Source organism: Alligator mississippiensis, chromosome 2 (genome assembly GCF_030867095.1).
Source record: "Alligator mississippiensis isolate rAllMis1 chromosome 2, rAllMis1, whole genome shotgun sequence".
Taxonomy (NCBI): domain Eukaryota; kingdom Metazoa; phylum Chordata; order Crocodylia; family Alligatoridae; genus Alligator; species Alligator mississippiensis.
The window spans coordinates 180,442,871-180,461,636 of NC_081825.1; the positions used below are offsets into that span (position 1 = coordinate 180,442,871).

At 46.2% G+C, this 18,766-nt stretch overlaps 1 protein-coding gene across 2 annotated transcripts in view; it reads right to left on the bottom strand.

The window, feature by feature from the left end:
• Positions 1 to 18,766, bottom strand: part of IGHMBP2 (immunoglobulin mu DNA binding protein 2) — a 106,780-nt gene that overhangs the window by 19,230 nt on the left and 68,784 nt on the right. The window contains exons 9-10 of one of the 2 annotated variants that reach the window (XM_006275055.4): positions 18,430 to 18,612; positions 6,226 to 6,344 (exon numbers count right to left, since the gene is read on the bottom strand). In XM_006275055.4, coding sequence (XP_006275117.3) covers positions 6,226 to 6,344; positions 18,430 to 18,612 — 302 coding nt within the window. Of the gene's footprint in view, positions 1 to 6,225; positions 6,345 to 17,737; positions 17,794 to 18,429; positions 18,613 to 18,766 lie in introns of both variants that reach the window. The other variant, XM_019485214.2, reaches the window with a different exon arrangement.

Genomic DNA, 18,766 nt, shown 5'->3' on the forward strand with positions numbered 1-18,766 from the left:
CCCCATCAGGGTGGTACCCCCCTTGCCGCTCCAGCAGCAGGGCGGGGGCATGGCCAGAGGCCGGCTGGCATGGCCACTTTAGGCGAGGGGACAGAGAGGGGGGTTATTCCCCCCCCCCCCCCCCCCCCCCCAGCATCTGGTGGAGGGGGCAAGGAAGGAGCTTATCCTGTCACTCGCCGTGCGCAGGGAGCCATTAGAAGCAGCAGCGGTTGGGGCTGACAGACCCCAGCTGTGGTGCCCCGGGGGCAGGGGGGAGAACAAACCTCCTCCCTGCCCTCCCTGCCTCAGGGTACCATGCTGGCCTGCCTCTGGCTGTGCCCCCACTCCTGCTGCTGCAGCAGTGAGGGGGGAGTGCCTGGCGGACCCCAGGCCATATGATGCCACTGGGACAGGAAGCGGGGAATTAAGCCACCTCCCTGGCCAGTTCATTTGAGGTTACTGCTGGGGCTGGGCATGCCCTCCCAGCACCGCTTCCCTGCAGCTGAGGGCTACTCTAGTGGCCCTTCTGAGCCACTGCAGACATGTGCCTGCATTTCTTGAATGTCTGTTCACTTGCAAATTGGTTCAATCTAGGCAGGCTACACTAACCTGCAAAGATTGAATCAATTCAGACTCCAGCTTTTTGAATGTCGGTCCCTAGCCTGAATGTCCTTGAAGCCCCATGGCCACAGGCTGGATCCAGAATTCATAGGTTGCTGACCCCCGTCACAGGGCACTGTATGCCGGCAAGAAGGGGAGAGAAAAGAGGGACAAATAAACCATTGGGAAGGCATAAATACAGGGCTCTTCTCTTGTGGACTGGGTCTTGCAGCACTGACTCACTTAAAGGCTAGCTACTAACGGGTGGTCATGGAAGTGAATCTCTCAGTACTGGGAAGAACTGTGTGATCCATTTCAGCTGGTGACCAGATAATTGAGAGGTTGGCTACCATCACTGTCTACAAAAGCCCTTGCAGAAACAAAGAAAGGGAGGAAGCCTTGTGCTTTCTGCCTCTTACCGCTGGCCTTGAGCTACTTCACATACAAAAGGCAGAGGGAATGGTGGGGGGAGGAAAGGGGAGTAACTCCTTTCTAAGTAAATAGCATTAAAAGCTCTTCTAAAGCTCTTAGCAGTGCAGAATGAGTTGCTGCTTTGGGGCCTTGCTTATAGGGCAATTCAATAATGTCTCTGAGGCCCAAACCCCACCCACAACACAGAAGAACCACCCAGGCAAAAAGGCCAGACTAGGACTCTATGAACCCAGCTCCTCGCTGGCCAGGTTTGTCAGCACTGGAAAATAGTGGCCAGACCCATCTCTGAGTAACACAGGCCTGCCTAACCCTGTGCTGCAAGCTAAGCATGCAGCTTCCATCCCTGATCCGCAGCATTTACTCTCTAGGGGTTCAATCCTACATCTAGTTCCAGCGGCTCAGGCCCCTGGTGCCTGTGCTAAATTCTACTGATGTCAAAGGAATGACACTTGGGTGCACAGGTCTCCTTCCCTGCAGGGATTCCTATTGGTAGGCCTGAGACATGGGAGGGTCTAATGGCATATACTACAAAGGAGAGCCCAGGGAATGAAGGCAGGGCTAAGGGTGTTGCTTAGCTGGTAGTTTCAGTGCAATGGGTTATTTTTTAATTAAAGTTTTTCTTTTTTTTAAGGACTCATTTTTTGGAAAATGACCCAAGATGATGCACAGTTTTTGAAGATGACCCAAGAGGGGAAGGAGATAAAGCAAACTCATTTGTTAAGAAAATAATCATTTGCTGGGCAAGAATTATAGACCTGATGCCCCCCACATAGCAAGACTGACGAACACCTCTCATGCTCGGACACTATCTTGAGATGGTTTGTCCAATTTGAACCAGTATGGGCTACACTTTCTGTACCAAGCACCTGAGTATTTTTTGTTTTGGGTATACTTAAGGTGTTTAATGAATGAGGAGAGGGAATGGCTGGGACGGAAGTAATGATTTCATGGATGAGGCACCTGAATGCTGCTCTGGAGAACTGGATTCTATCCCTGCCTCTGCCACAGAGCTTGTGTGTAATGCTGGTCAAATTCCTTAATTTCCCTAGTTTGTCTTTAGCTGCACATTCCTTATTTTCTAGGTGGCAAATGTGAAACATTTCCAGAAGTATGGAGCACATACCACTCCAGATGTAGTCAACAGAAGTTGTGCTTTGGGCATGTAAAGTGTTACAAAGATGGTTGGCTTCAGTTTTCTCAAGCTGGGCACTCAAAATCAACAGACACTCAAGAATTTTGGCCTTAATCTTTCTCTGCCTCAGTTCTCCAGGTGTAAGCTGAAAATAATACCAACCCCCCTCACCTTCCATAGCCGCTGTGAAGCTAAACTCACGGACATGTCCGAGGCACTCCGGTATCACAGAGAGTGTTCTACAGCAAAGCCCAGGGGGAAATGAATACTTTTATGTTCCATGCAGGGTTTGGACAGCAGGCAGTAAATAAGATTGGGATGCAGGTGTTGAAGGAAGAGGGTTAAAAAAGAAAGAAAGAAAGAAACATTGAATAGCACTCAGTGAGCACTGTCTATTCTATGCCTGAAATGAGGTAAGGGGCATAGGGAAAAAAAAATTAACATGTGCTCATAAATATTGTGTCATAATGTGCACAGGAGGTTGAATTCACACCACACAAAAACCATAATTCTGGCATTTCTTAACTCATGAACACCTGACTTTACATAATCATAATACTCCCATAATATCTTTCTTCCCATAAGATATTCAGAGAAAAAAGAATTTCCAACACAGATTTTAGACACATCTGTCACTGTCTCAGTCTCCGTGACTATGAACCGACTTTCACATTTGTTCTTCTAGTGACATGTCTAATGTTGTGGACTTAGACACTTCTGAACATTAAACCCCAAGGGATCTTAGAGTAACTCATTTTCAAAAGTGGCTTTGGCATTTGGGAGACAACATATTACTGAAAATCAGGAAGGTTTAGTTTTACTTATGTTACTTTTCTCCAGAAGAGTTATATCAGCTAGAAGTGTGTGTGTGTGTGTGTGTGTGTGTGTGTGTGTGTGTGTGTGTTGGGGGGGGAGGGGACGACAGACAGAATCAAATGACACTGTTATGCCAGCAAAACTTCTGTTGCAGACACAGCTTTGTTTAGTCTCTGCTGTGCAATGGCAAAGGCTCTCGGTATAAAAAAGCCATGGTGATCTTAAAATATAAGGCTACAGTTCAAAATATTACCCTGGGACTTTGGGAATCAATCTCTAAATGAAGATAACTGATTTAGAAAAGTTATCATCAAGTTCTAGGGGTGCACCAATAGAGATTTTGGGGGCTGATACCAATTGCCAATTTTTAAGGAGTTATATTGGCAGATACCAATCCGATTTCCGATACAGCTGTGCGCAGCTGGTAAGTCTGTTGTCATGGGAGGGGAGCAGGGAGGGAAGAGGCGTGGGGTGGCAGATCAATGCCCCTGTGGTGAGGGAGGGAGTGGGGTAGGAGAAGATGCTGCCCAGCTGGGCACGGTGGGGCGCAGGACAGAGCAGCAGCTCGTCTGGAGAGGGGGGGCGGCTACTGCCGCTGTGCACACACCAGCAGGGCACTGGGGGGGGCAGCATGTGCACCCCAGATCTGCGTGGGATGGGGAGTCAGGCTGCAGCTGTGAGCTGGAGCTGGGGCTGTGCTGGGCTCTTCTTGGTGAGGGCTAAGCTCGGGGTGGGTGGCAGTGGCACTGGGAGGGTGGTACGGGGAGTTGCAGCCAGCCCAAATTTTGCTGTAGGCCCCCCATAAACCCTCCTCCCAGTGCCACTGCCGCCCACCTGGCGCAGTCCCAGCTCTTCCCGGCACATGGGTAGAGGCGGGGGTTGAACCAGAGCTGTACTGGGCTGGCAGTGGCAGCGCTGGGAGGGGGGGCTGGAGGGGCTATGGTGAAATTTGGGGTGGCTGCAGCCCCCCCATAACCCACTCCCAGCACCATTGCTGCCTGCCCCAAGTCCAGGCCCCACCGAGAACAGCTTGGCACAGCCCTGACTCCAGCCCACAGCTGCAGCCCACCCACCCTGCCCTGCCCTGTACACATGCCCCAACCCCGGGATGAGCCATGGCTCCATCCTGCCCTGCCCTGCCCTGGCAGCACCTGCCCCAGCCCCACTCCCTCCCTCACCGTGGGGGCGTCGATCTGCCCTCCTACCCCCACATCCCTTCCCTCCCCATTCCCCTTCCACCACCATGGACTTACCATAAAGACTTACCAGCTCCACTCAGCTCTCCAGCTGCTGGGCTGTGCTTCTCACTGCCTGCCTGCTACGCTGCAGCTGCATGCACACACAAGCATTTATCAGCCAAATTATCAGCAGCATTGGGCCAATTTCCAGTACAGCCACTATTTTTTATATCAGTGCCGATCCAATACCGGACCCATGTATTGGTGCACCTCTATTAAGTTCTGCTCTGTCTTGCAAGTTGGTTGCCCAACTATGAAAATGGCAACAGATGTTATCATATGGCTGTTATAAGTGTGCACTGTCTTGTGCATCAGACGGCTTACTTAAGCCTTATTCCATCAAAGTCAGTATGAATCTTTTCAGTGGTGCATCACACCCTAGAGGGAAAAACAGCTTGTAGGCTAGGAGCAGAACTGGGGGGAAGGAGACCATCATTTGGTTCCTGCTTCTGTCAGACTCCTGATGTGACCTTGGGCAAGTTTAGTTCTCTGTTCTCCATCTACAAAATGGGGCTAAAAAACCTCCCCCTCAAACACAGTGCATGTCCTTATCTATGGAAGGGCTGTCTCTTACTGTGACCTACCACAATGGGAAGAATGGTTCAGGCTGGGACCTTCTAGGAGCTACCATAATAAAAAATATTATGCAACATCACTCTTACCAGATGGCTACCAAGCTGGCAGTCCTGCTTGTCACTTCACCAAAGTTAACACATTTGCACACATCAGCTTCTTTTGCAAACGGCTCTCAGTTTTAAAGCTCTCCCCGATGTACTGGGGCAGGTATCCTTCAGAGGAAGCTTTGCATCTCATAGAACACAAAGACAAAGACTATACCCTAGCAAACCCTCCCAATTTCAAAGCACTCCAGCAAATGCAGAGAAACTAGAACAAATTAAGGCCTAGTTAACTGCATTATCCTGACTATTCATTCTCCCTCTAGTTACAAGGACACAGAGAAGGTAGCTTCATCATTTTTAAATTCTGTTCTTTAGCTCATGGTTTATTACAATTGCTGTGAAGCTCGACATTAAACTCAATTTCCATAATGAAACCTATTTTTTAAGAGAACAAACAGCAGTAAAGTATTTGGTCTGAGGAAGGGAAAAAGATACATAGACAAAATCTAAGGACTTCAGAAACTGGTCCAGCATACGAAATAAATGAAGCTGACATTCTGTGATAGCCAACCATAATAGTATCTCTTTAAAATAAGGACTTGATCTATTCTACCTGCTTCAAAAGGTATCACCAACAACGTCCATTCTGACTTGGACAATGTAGCTGCTAGAGTGATCGCATCTCCCAGGAAGCAGAAAGGGGCCCCCATGGACAGAGAGTATGGACTGAAATCCTCTGTCTTGGAGAGTAAGGTACCCACACAAGCCAATCTCCACCATATGCTACAAAGTGCCTTTCCTCTTGGCCTCCAAAAGGCAGCGAGCTACTGGATTTCTTGAGGAAATGCCCTCCAGATAGGTTTCCTGTATGCCCTGGGTAGGCTGCCAGAGAGGTGTTATGGAACATGCCCCCACTCCCCACATATATGCATTGTGAAGTTGATGCCTTAATTTATGATCCAAGGGTAGGCAGTAGTACACTTGCAGGAACCTCCTCCCTTTTAAACACTTAGTTATACCTGTCAGGACACCTGCAGGGCAGAGGAGACAACACCTGCCATTCTTTGCTCTGAGGGCATTACATGTAAATGAGACCACCACCCCCACAAATTCTTATCTGTATTGGTGATGGTCCATTGAAGAGCCTTCCTCAGATGTAATTACCACTCTCTGACTGCTGCAACTACAATTTCCTTATCATTTATCCCCCATCATCTACTCAGTGACTTTCCCTTGGCCTCCCATATCAGCCTCTCATAAAGAGATACCTGGTATTATTGCAACTGGCCTTTAATGGGCTCTATGACTTAGTGAGGTGAATGGCCAACAGGACCACAAGTTATAGGACTGGGGATCTGGGAAAACTTTTTCCTATCTGCAAATCTAACATCCTATGAAGCCACAGTACCTTGGTTCCCTTTAGACTGCTCGTCTTCCACTTCAAGTTCAAATAAACCACAGCCAGCAGTATCTACGAGCAGTAATGGTATCCTAGTCTCTTCAGTAGAAGCAACTCCCGGCAGGTCCCTAATAGGTTGTTTGAAAAAGAGCGAGTTAACAACACTGAAACAACAAGGAATATTCTGCTTCTGCCCCCCCCCCAGTGAATAAATTCAGTCCCAGGGGTAAGAGAGAGGAACTGTTAATAGCACTTCCTATGGACAAGAGTGCAAAAGCAACAGCAAGGCCCACTCAGTGGGCTCAAGTCTCAGAGGCTCTGTATGACGGCTGGTGCAAAAAAGCAATTACAAGACTGGTAGTCCAGATCTCCCATACTATAATCTCTACTCTGCTACTGACCTGCTATGTGGCCCTAGAGAACACAGTTCATTCCCTGCTTTACTTTCTCCATCTTTGTTATAAAATGTCTCCCTGATGCCCTGCTTCTCACCTTAACACTGGGCCTCTTACATGTGTAATCACATGCCTGAATTGTTTGTTGCTTGCAGGCTCATGTTAAGAGTTTGTCGGTCTCAGCAGCTCCTGAATGAACCTATCTAACTCCTTGGCCAGAGTGTGTTGCATGTATTCAGACAGTGCCTGATCTACAGAAGAGAGGGTGCTGTCACAACACGCAGTTTAAGAGCTGAGGCTGTATCGCATGCCACTGCCTGGATTCAATCCCTGGCATTGACCAAGACAGTGGCTGTCTCGCCTGCTTTGTAAAGGAGAAAATGTTAACAATTTCCAAGATAGTATTGTCCTGCAGGGTCAGAAATGTATACCTGATACGAGCGGACATGAATGCTGTGTGTAGGATCTACATTATAACATCCTGTTAAACCACCTCGACAAGCCCCATAGAGGGCATAATGGCCATTTGATGGCTGGTCCTTCCCAGCCTTCAAAACTTTCTGATTCTGCAATACAACACACCATTTCCCCCCTTTTTTAATGAATGGCAATCACTTTTAATGCCAGTCAAATTATGGTGTGTGGGATTTCACGTCTCACATAAATAGCTTCAGACAGTAACGACATACAGATCTAGGATTGTACTGCAGCAGCTTTCAGTTTGTAGTGCTGCGAAGAGAAAGAAGTGTCCCTAAAAGCGCTCTATCACAGTTATCAAATCATTGTGCCCCATTAGTCAAGGCAGAATGCACGGTACAGGTAACCACAGAGGAATTCAGTTCTCGCAACATTTCTACATCTAAGGCAGCTACATCAGAAATTGCATTTTGATATCAAAGACACTTGTTTGTTGCAGTCACAGGCTGCGAACAGACTGCAAGATAGATGCACTGCAGCTGGAAATCAATAGAAGGCTGGGCAGCTCTAAGGCAATTATACAGCAAGTCCGAATGCAGTGGCACCGCAGTGACATCTGATGGTGCAGTTGCCACAAGAGCAAAATCAAGGTTATTCTGATGGCTGCTTGATCCAGGCGTCCCAAACCCAGACATCTCCGCTGGTTGGTGTATCTGCATATAGGAGCAAGAGATCGTTACTGTCCCAAACACTTTACAACCCAAACAGAAGGGACAGACAATAGAGAACAGAAAGGAAGGGTTATCCCCATCTTACAGACAAGCAAACTAACACTGAAGATGCCACTGAAGCCAGGATTTTGCTCAGAGAAGTAACGTGGCTTTCTCAGCATGTCTGAGGAAATCTGTGCAAAGCTAGGAGCTGAACTCAGGATTTCCCGAGTCCCCAGACAAGGCCTTAAATCCTGGCCCTCTGCAGGCCAGCAGCTCCCCAGCTCTGTAAGTGTGTTTTTGTACATTTGTATTCCACCAGTTCACTTTGCCTTCAGTAGACTCTTTAAGGAGATTACTCACTTCATCAACAAAAGAAATCTCCACTCCTGACAAACTCATTCATCTCCTATCTGGAGACAATCCCTTTGTAGCACAAGCCTCTGGATGTACATAAACACAGACACAAGAGTCCACTCAGAAAAATCCCAGCTAAGGTTTTTCCTGGCCCATGAGTCAAACCCAGGCAGAAGCACTAAGTAGGAGGGCAGCCTGATGGAAAACCAGGATGAAGGTTGCGCATTAGGTTTCAGTTCTTCCGCTGAAGGAAGCAGTTGGCAGGATCTGGCAGAGATTGTCTGCACACCCAATGTGGCCCAGGGCACAGCTCTGAAAGTGCTTGCTTCTTGCAAGCATGCAAGAAGTTTGGGGCAATGGGAAAGGGTTTGGGGCAATCTCTGAAATTACTATCCACAGTCCTTCTCCTCCCACTCCCCATCCCCTCCCCGTTCTGAACAAAGATACATCATCATCTCTCACTGAAATATTTGCTCTCCTCAGATCCGGAGGACAGACTTTGCTAAACACAGACATTAAACAGCTAACCAGCTCTTGGTGGACTCTCCATCCTTGCAGGTTTTTAAGACCCAGCTAGACAAAGCTTTGGCTGGGATGATCTAGTAGGGGATGGTCCCGCTTCGAGCAGGGGGTTGGATTAGATGACCTCCTGAGGTCCCTTCCAACCCTCACTTTCTATGTATTCTATATCTGCCCTGCTCTCCCTCAAACTGGCATCTGCTTCCATGTAAACTGAAAGGCTTGCCTCACACAGACAAGGCTATTAAAACGATTCTTTGAGTACTCCTAGCACGCAAAGAATATACTTGCAGCCTCTTTCTGTTCCCAACAATCTCAAACTTGGGAACATTTGCTTCAGCAGAATCATCAGCTGCATATATCTTTCAAGAGAGAAAAATCACCCTCTTCTGAGACAGGAGAGGTTGCAGCAGCATGTTGTTACCTTGGGAAAAAAACATCTGTGGTGCTTATTGAAAGGCTTACCTCTGGAGTCAAAGGTGAAGTACCAGTGTTACAAGCAGTTTGGGCTCCAATGAAAGTATCTTTCCCTGCAGTCAAGACAGTCATTGTAGCCAGCACACCAGGTCTGATGTACAAATACAGTATCCCACTGACTTCTACTCTTATAGATTCATAGATGTTAGGGTCGGAAGGGACCTCAATAGATCATCGAGTCCGACCCCCTGCATAAGCAGGAAAGAGTGCTGGGTCTAGATGACCCCAGCTAGGTACTCATCTAACCTCCTCTTGAAGACCCCCAGGGTAGGGGAGAGCACCACCTCCCTTGGGAGCCCGTTCCAGACCTTGGCCACTTCGAACTGTCAAGTTCTTCCTAATGTCCAATCTAAATCTGCTCTCTGCTACCTTGTGGCCATTGTTTCTTGTAACCCCCAGGGGCGCCTTGGTGAATAAATACTCACCAATTATCTTCTGTGCCCCCGTGATGAACTTATAGGCAACCACAAGGTCGCCTCTCAACCTTCTCTTGCAGAGGCTGAAAAGGTCCAGTTTCTCTAGTCTCTCCTCATAGGGCTTGGTCTGCAGGCCCTTGACCATACGAGTTGCCCTTCTCTGGACCCTCTCCAGGTTATCTGCATCCTTCTTGAAGTGTGGCACCCAGAATTGCATGCAGTACTCCAACTGCGGTCTGGCCAGCGCCCTATAGAGGGGAAGTATCACCTCCTTGGACCTATTCGTCATGCATCTGCTGATGCACGATAAAGTGCCATTGGCTTTTCTGATGGCTTCGTCACACTGCCGACTCATGTTCATCTTGGAGTCCACTAGGACTCCAAGATCCCTTTCCACCTCTGTGCCACCCAGCAGGTCATTCCCTAGGCTGTAGGTGTGCTGGACATTTTTACTCCCTAGGTGCAGCACTTTGCATTTCTCCTTGTTGAACTGCATCCTGTTGTTTTCTGCCCACTTGTCCAACCTATCCAGGTCTGCCTGCAGCTGTTCCCTGCCCTCCGGCATGTCCACTTCTCCCCATAGCTTTGTGTCATCTGCAAACTTGGACAGAGTACATTTGACTCCCTCGTCCAAGTCACTGATGAAGACATTAAAGAGTATCCGTCCAAGGACCGAGCCCTGCGGGACCCCACTGCCCACACCCTTCCAGGTCGAGACCGACCCAACCACCACGACTCTCTGGGTGCGACCCTCTAGCCAATTCGCCACCCACCCGACTGTGTAGTCATCCACATCACAGCCTCTTAACTTGTTCACCAGTATGGGGTAGGATACCGTATCGAAGGCCTTCCTGAAGTCTAAGTATACGACATCCACCCCTCCTCCTGTGTCCAGGCGTTTCGTAACCTGGTCATAGAAAGAGACTAGATTGGTCAGGCACGATCTGCCCGCCACAAACCCGTGCTGGTTTCCCCTCAGCATAATTTGCCCTGCTGGGCTCTCACAAATGTGAGCCTTGATAATTTTTTCAAAGACTTTACCAAGGATGGAGGTGAGACTGACTGGCCTACAGTTGCCCGGGTCCTCCCTCCTCCCCTTTTTGAAAATGGGGACCACGTTAGCCCTTTTCCAGTCCTCCGGGACCTGGCCCGTGCGCCACGAGCGTTCGAATATTCCCGCCAGTGGCTCTGCAATGATGTCGGCCAGTGCCTTCAGCACCCTCGGATGGAGCTCATCCGGGCCTGCTGACTTAAAGGCATCCAGTTCTTGTCAGGGCCAGAAGAGAGGCTATGACATGTCAACAGGAACAGGCTTATTATTTGCAGCCAGTCAGTGGCAATGATACCACTCTCTGGCTTCAGAGATCTCTATGACAGTGGATAGGCATGGGAGCTTCCTCTTACTAGCCCAACTCTCTGGCTTTCTAAGAGTGCTATCACTTGCTGGTAAGACTCAAAGGAAGGTCTGGAAAGAAAGGGTTGTTCCTTAAGAAACTCTAGGACCAAGAAGGGATGCCGGGAGTAGAGAAAGCCTATCCTTTTGATACAACCAACCCCATTTCACTAAAACTCCCCAAAATGTGCAGCATGGGCATGTCTGTGAACTATCTTATTATGGCAGTGCCTAACAGCTCTAAGACAGGATCAGGGCCCCATTATGATAGACACAGAACAATCCGACACAATACAACACAGTACAACCCTGGCAGTATCCTACAGGTAAGTAGTCAAACAACCAGAGAGTAAGAGAACAGTACTGATAAGTGAGCTGGCATAGTTTACTGTACTTGCATAACACACCAGCCAATTTTGGAGATCAGGTAGCTTTTAAAGGGGCTGCACTCCAAGTGGCACAGTCCCTTTCAAGAAGCCGGCATTCATTTCCCTGAGCTCCAGGGTTCAGAACCTGGAGTGTGGGCAGTCCTATGGCTCCCCTGCTGGGATGCCAGCCTGCTCCATCCAAAGCCATCTCACACCAAGACCTTTCTACAGGAAGGGCCACATTGGGCAGTGCTTTTGCTCTACTCTAGGCATTTCCTGACTGACACAAAATGGTTTAAGTTTCAGCCTTGCCCAGAAAACCACTTCTGTTCACTTTTCTCCACACAGAAACTACTGCCTCCGGTCTGGCTGGAAAGCTTTTCCCAGTAGCTTTCATGCATGCCCACTGGTCCTATCATTTATGCTGTGTTTAAAGTAGCAAACGACAGCTAATTATTGCAGCATAAATATTTCAGGGTTCCTTTTCTTTTTTGCTGCAAAGTCTGACTCACAGCAGCAAGCCAAGCCTTCAGATCTTCTCCAACCTACGCCTGGTACCCAAGAAACAGTCACATCAGTTGACTTCACGTGCTCACACATCAGTTGACCTGATGTGCTCACATTCATTTAATCAATGCAGAGTGGGACTCCATCAGATTGTGACAGGTTGCAAAACTGGGAAGCCCATATGACCTCAGAATCATCTTTGCAAACAGTCTTCAAATTGTGTGTAAAACTCCCAGACAAAAAACTGAAGTGAGACTGAAAATTGTAAATTTGCATCAAGAAATTGAGGGAAATAGGAAATATTTCTGAAGGGAGGGGATTTGCCTTATTTTAAAATTCAATTAAATTTACTCTTAAAAAACAAGAAAAGCAAGCAAATAAAGACAAAGGATCAAGCTTCCTAACAACCTAAAATCAACCTGAAGCATGAGTTTCAGTTGTTATGGAAAGACAGACTTTCTTCATGGCAAAGGTAATGGTATAGCGCAAGGGTGACCAAGATCTGTCCCAAAGAGATACATCATCCAGCTTGTGGGGCTTCCTACAGGTCCAGAAATTTGGCAGCATGGCAAGCAGTGGCAGTATTAATTGCTGTATTAATTGCTCGTAATTGCAGAACTGCAGCAAGTAACACTGCCACTACTTGCCATCCTGCCAAATTTCCAGACCTGTGTGGAGCCCTGTGGGCCAGATCCAGAGTGTGAAGGCGAGTCACCTGGCCCATGAAACTGGAAATTTGGTGGCAGGAGAAGTGGCAGTTCTGTGTCTCTAGGAGATGCAGCAATTAATGTTGCTGATGTCTAATTCCAACCCTGTGGGCCAGAGGACACAGCTCCATGCTCTAGATTGGACCTGTGAACCAGCCCCATGTTGCCCATCCAGCCCACAGGCCCCCACTGATTTAGTGGAACATTAACATTGTGTTTTCATACTTTCAAATATTTTGGTGTTTTTAATAAAGGGGTAGAGGCAAAGAAATTTAAGTGAGTTAAGAAGGGATGAAGACTTATTGTACATCAGCTGCTCTGTTGCAATTCCCCATGTGTCTGTACATAATCCATGGTAAATGAAAACTACACTATAGTACCCTAAGCCTGTTTCACTGAGGCTGTGAAGAGACCTTGCATTTGTCCTAGGAGAAAGAATTTTGTTCTGGGATCATACAAGTGTATGTGTCCATTGTCCAAGTCCCTCCAATGTATGCCAGGCAAAATATACTAACACTTTCTCCCCAGCATATGCAGTTGTATGTCTGTACAGTTATTGAAGTTAATTCCAGTCACTGCAGGTTATTTTGCCTGTCAGGCTCTTGCTGGCCACCTCCTGGTGAAGGAGCAGCAATGCAGCTTGGTAGGGTGACACGTAAAGTAAATGTTTGCCGTGTCTGTTCTGATCTGGATCAAACCCTGGGACAATGAGTCCCTGGTCAAATGAGATGTCTGTTTTCAGACTGAGGGACAAACTACATGGCTTAGCTTCCAATTGGCACAGGGTAAGTGCAGGCCCACAAAGCAGCTGCTCCATTATAACTCACTATAATTTTTCATTTGCCCTTATCCAAAGGCACTGTCACTATAAGGTAAAATCTGCTGCACCTGTAGCAGCTCCTACTGACTTCTAGCAGCTCCTTTTGTAGTCAATGGGACATGACATGGATACAACAGTTTTTAAAGTCAGGATACTCCCAAACACATTGCCTGATTTGGCCTCCAAAGTCCCAGTAAATTCTATCCTTGCACACAATTGTACACATGAAATTTCAGGGAGGGTGGTTTAGCTCTGAAAATGCTAACCAGGTAAATGGAGGGGGCATACTTTTGATGGTTAGGTTGCTTCATCTTCACCTGTGTAGCATCTCACAAGGTTTAGTCCAACCAGAAAAGTTTCCAGTATCCCTCTCTATCTTGGGGGAAATGAAGGATGAAATCTTGTCCTTCCCCAGTCTTGCCAGGATGCAGGATAGTTAAATTAATCCAATCAACATTTACCTGAACTTGGGGAAAGTAAAAAGAAAAGCAAAATACCAGATTTCAGAATTTGTCGTGATGCCGAGCGCCTGACTGGAGTGGCCTACAGCCCACAGCTTTCAAATATTAACAGACAACAGCTTCCAAAAGCTGTTAGTCCTCTCCTGCTTCCCTGTAGGGTGCTTCTACTTAAAGACTGACACTGTCATTACTGCCAGGCCTAAAGTCTACCTAACTATCCACTACGAAGCAGAGCTAGCCAAATCATATGTCACAGGCCACCAATAATTGTTAGATGGCCTCAGATTTCATAAAGGGACCTGGATTTGTACCAGAACCCTAGATCCAAGAGTGTCCATAGGTCCCAAGCCATCCAGTTCCCTAGGACTACCCAGAGAATATCTTGGGCTTTGGGTTGGTTATATGGACTGCCGGTACGGCTTCCCACACCTGTTACGAGCTCCAGCAGGGCTGTTAGCAGATCTGACAGAAGGATTAGGGCTTAGGAGTTTTGCTGTACTTAAGTACATCTAGTATGTTTATGGCCAATTAAAGGATGCTCTTTTTTCCATTTTTTTATTTTGTAATATTCCACTAATCATAGTGCTTTTCTGCTATCATGTACATATTTTACACTGTGACTAACTCTGCTATTTGTAGGATCATGGCATCACCCTTCTGTCTGATGTGTGTATTCACTCATTCTTTCAGAAAGATGTTCCCATAATTAAGATAACAAATGGTGGCTCTTATTTAAAAGTGCTACAACATTGAGGAATTTCAGGGCTGCCTTGTATCTGAAATAAGCAAACAAACCCCATTCTCTAGGGAGTTGTGCTGACATCATCAGCACTGATGTTTTAAGGCCTGGACCCCCAAAAGGCTTAATAAATAATTTTACTCACTTGAAGTTAACAGGGTTTCTCATGAAGGAGTAAAGTTACTTACATGCATTTGCAGAAGCATGGTGTAAAAGTGCTTTTGTGAGCTGATAATACAATGAGATGAAAAGCGCAGTGCCTCTGCTGAAACCGCAGAGAGAGAACCACAGATGTCTGTTGTGTGAATGGATAGTGCTGTTAGCAAACCTTGTCTGTGTACTTATACAATAAGCAGCCTCATTAACTAGACAGCATGAGGAGGCAGGCCTTTTATGTCTTCACCAGCAAAGATCAAAATAGTGAAATCTGACAAGTTCTTCCCATGTAAAAGCACCACCTCTTTCAATTAGCTGCCTGCTTAATGGTTTTCCCTTGTTTTCATTTTTTGAAGAGGAGAGGTAGCAGTGCTGTATTTTTTCACATGGAACATATACCTTTTTTCCCGAAAAATCAGCTGCTAGAAAATAGGGTGAATGTTTCAAGCAAGGAAATACAGTAACAGTAGCTTCTGCACCAAAAGCCTAGAGCAGGGGCAGGGAAGAGAAGTACACTGCGCAAGCTGCACAGGGGACAGTAGAGTGAGCATGTGGGGCTAGCTGTTGGCCACGGATAAATTCTCTTTCCCCATAGTAGGGGCTTCTACTGTAGAAGCTGGTACTGACTTAGCAGGAACCTCTTTTCCAGCACCTTGGGTTCAGCTCTACTGTATTTCTAAACCAGAGTCAAGCCCTAGATGCCAAGGCAGTGAGTCCTGCTGAATCAGTTGGGTAGACCCTCCGCTAACTAAGATCAGGCCCTCAACTGACCTGGCAGGTGCTGCTAGCAGCCCACCCTGCTTGAGAAGAGAAGAGGGGATCAGTCAATTTGGCTTAATCAGCAGCATATGGGGTGTCTTGTAGCTAAGGGGTTAACAGCAGCCACAATGTTTTGGTCGCCTGAGACTGTGGCTCTCTGTGTTTTCTCTCAAAAAATACCATACTTACTAGTATTTTTAAGGAAAGATTTTTTTTTCTTCATTCTGGCTTTCAAAAATAAAGTGCATATCTTATTCAGGAAGGGGTTGCATCTGAGAAAATGCAGTATTTTGTGTGCATGTACCTGCAAAAAATTTGTTAAATTAAATGGAAAACCAAAAAGCCCAGTGCACAAGAGCAATTCGAGGCACAGGACTTATTGATAGACCTTAAACCTCTGCTCCTGGAACCATATCCACACTCATCACAGAGTCCCTTTCATATCAATTATGAGCTCTGTACAAGGTCTGCCTGTGCAATCCTGGTTGAAGGACTGTAGCAGGGGATGTGCCCTCTATCTGGGATCTCTTGAGTGTATATTAACAACCTTTTATAGAAGCAGAACACTGGCTGCCATGATCCTCCTGCTTTACCTGTGACAGATTAGGGTGTTATGCCTTGTGTTGTCTCAGGGTTAAAGGTAGTTTTGTGAAGAGTTTAGATTATGGATTTGTACAGGATGGTTTTGTATAGGGATGATCCTGCCTCAGGCAGAGGGTTGGACTAGATGGCCTCTGGAGGCCTCTTCCAGTCCTACTTCTCTACGATTCTAGCACTGTAGCTCCAAGGTTTTTTTATTTTGTTAGTTATTTAGGCATAGTATGTAATATGCTAGCTAAGGATCCAGCACAGTGTAAGTCACTGTCATTGATGCCTGTGGAGCTATGCTGATTTATACCAGTTAATGGTGTGGCTCATGAATACAAACAATAAAGGTGAGATACACTTGGGTGTTGTATACAAGTAGCAAGCAGGTAGATGAGAAAGAAAAGTTACTGGTGAAAGGCCTGATCCAGAGAGTCTTTCCATAGACAGCAATGCGTGCTGAATTGGACCCTTAGTGTCCTGGCACTGGTAACATTTTTCTTCATTCACAGCAACAACTCATTTTAATTGATGGTAGTTTCATACTTCATGCTATTTTTATACTATTCTCACACAGCATGTCATTGACACAAACATGAGTATTATGGAGTGAGATAATCTCTCAAATGATTTAAACCTAAAATGTGATCTACCATAAAGCTGTCATTCTCTGTTAGCTATGTTTTCCAAATTCTAGATGCCACTTAAAAAAAAAAGCCCTTAGTAATTTAAAGCACTCCATGTTCACAGCCCTAGAGTATTTTATGCTTGCACAGCTCTGACCAAAGGAACATGAGTTACTCAGTTAACTTTATTCCCAGAGGTAATCTTAAAGGTTCCAGTTAGTGCTGACTGTGATGGATGTTGGTGAACACTTGATATAAATGAGGCAGTAGCCCCTCCTGTTAAATTACAAAGGGAAAAGGGAAATCATCACAAACAACTGACCCAACAGGCCTGAAATATATAAGCATAAATTGATCATGTTACTCAGTATACCACCTTGGGAGCAGGAAGATCTGGGTGTGGGGAGGCGAGGGGGTGCACAGGGACTTTTAGTTCATCTTTGGAATGATTTTCAAAGCTGCTCACGTGCAAGTTTCTTTTTCAGGTGACAGAGTTTGCAGTAAAGATTTTCAAAGCTGGTTCCACGTAGGTTTTATCATTCTCAAAGGAAATAAAGAAACCTCACTAACCCTACCTAACAATAACTTGGAAAAAAACCTCAAGATTTCACATTAATACCGGTGATGAGTTCCTTCCAGGAACTCCGGCCAAATTAGACTGGAAAAACCCTTTGAGGCAGTGTTTGTCTCTTCAACATCTGTACAGCTCCTAGCACAATGGACAGCTCCCTGTGCCTGCTTTCATCCTGATGCTGATTGGACCTTCTAGATGGTAGCACAGAGTAAATATTTAGAATACCTACTACTGATTAAGTATTGGGAAAATAGTCAATCTTTGAAGTGACATCCTTACTGCATTAATGCAGAGACCGTGGTTAAAGTACTGGATTGGTGTTTAGGAGATCTCTGTTAAATTTCCTGCTCTGTGCTACAGAATTCCTATGGGACCTCAGTTATTAAATTGTCCTCTGCTTCTGTGCTTCCCCTCTGAAAGGAACAATAATACTTCCTTTTCCCAACCCTTTGTTTTGTCTGTTTAAATTGGTAGCTCTTCAGATAGAGACTGCATACTATTATTATTTGTTGTTTAATATAAAGGGAGTACTTACAAGTCTCTATTCGGGACCAGGAATGTAGACAGGATCTGGGCCCAGCACTGGGCACTCTACAAACACAGGACAAAAAGTGCTTGTATTGTATGTATACTGCCTTGCACAGTGAAGCCCCATTCTCTACTGGAGCCTAATGTGCTGTAAAGCAAAAGTAATAATTCACTAAGGGAGCGAACTTGCCTCTTCACTAAAATCAATCATAAAAACCTCCCTCAAGTCTGGGAAGCAGGATCAGCCCCAAAATGAAGACTCTGAAAGACTTGACAGGCAAGCTTAAAACAAAAATCCCCTTTTTGAAAATCCATTTATAGATCTGTCTCAATAGGTGTGTGAGCTGGTAAATGTTCAGTGCTCTCTGGTCTGAGCAGGAGTTTTGTTTCAGGTGGCTGTCCACCAGGCCTTCCCAGATTATAACTAGTTGCAGGAGGACTTCTCTCCCCCCACGCCTCCCCTTTGCAAACAAAGCAGCAAACATAACACAGTCCTATGGGCTTCCATTGCATAAGCAGCATGAGAGAAAACAAAATCAATGTTTGCAAAATGAAATCAAGACAAAATTGAATGGTTAAAACAAAAGTCTACTGCAAACAGAGTAAAAATTGCAAGCTGGCATAAACATGAACTGACAAAGTCCCTTTTATACTGCAACTCTGTTAAAGGGGAGGAAGAGGATAAGGCAGGTCACTTACTTCAGCAAATGATGAGCCACAGAAGGGTGAGCTGTGAGTCGGCCACCATACATTTCTGTGGAAGCCCACTGCATTATGGCTTGATGCATCCGATATTGCACAGTCAGCATCCTCACGATGCTCTCTCCATATTTCTGAATTAGACGCTCCATTAAACTGAGAGAAAGACCTTTGGCGGCAGCGCTGCATCAAAGGAATAATTAACAAGACACACTGAACAGCAGAAGAGAACAAGGCTGTATTTATTTCAAGCAAGGGTGTCAACCATACAGCCCACAAGCTGGATCTGGCCTGCAGAGGTGGATCATCTGGTCTGTGGGGCTTTTCGCTACAGCTG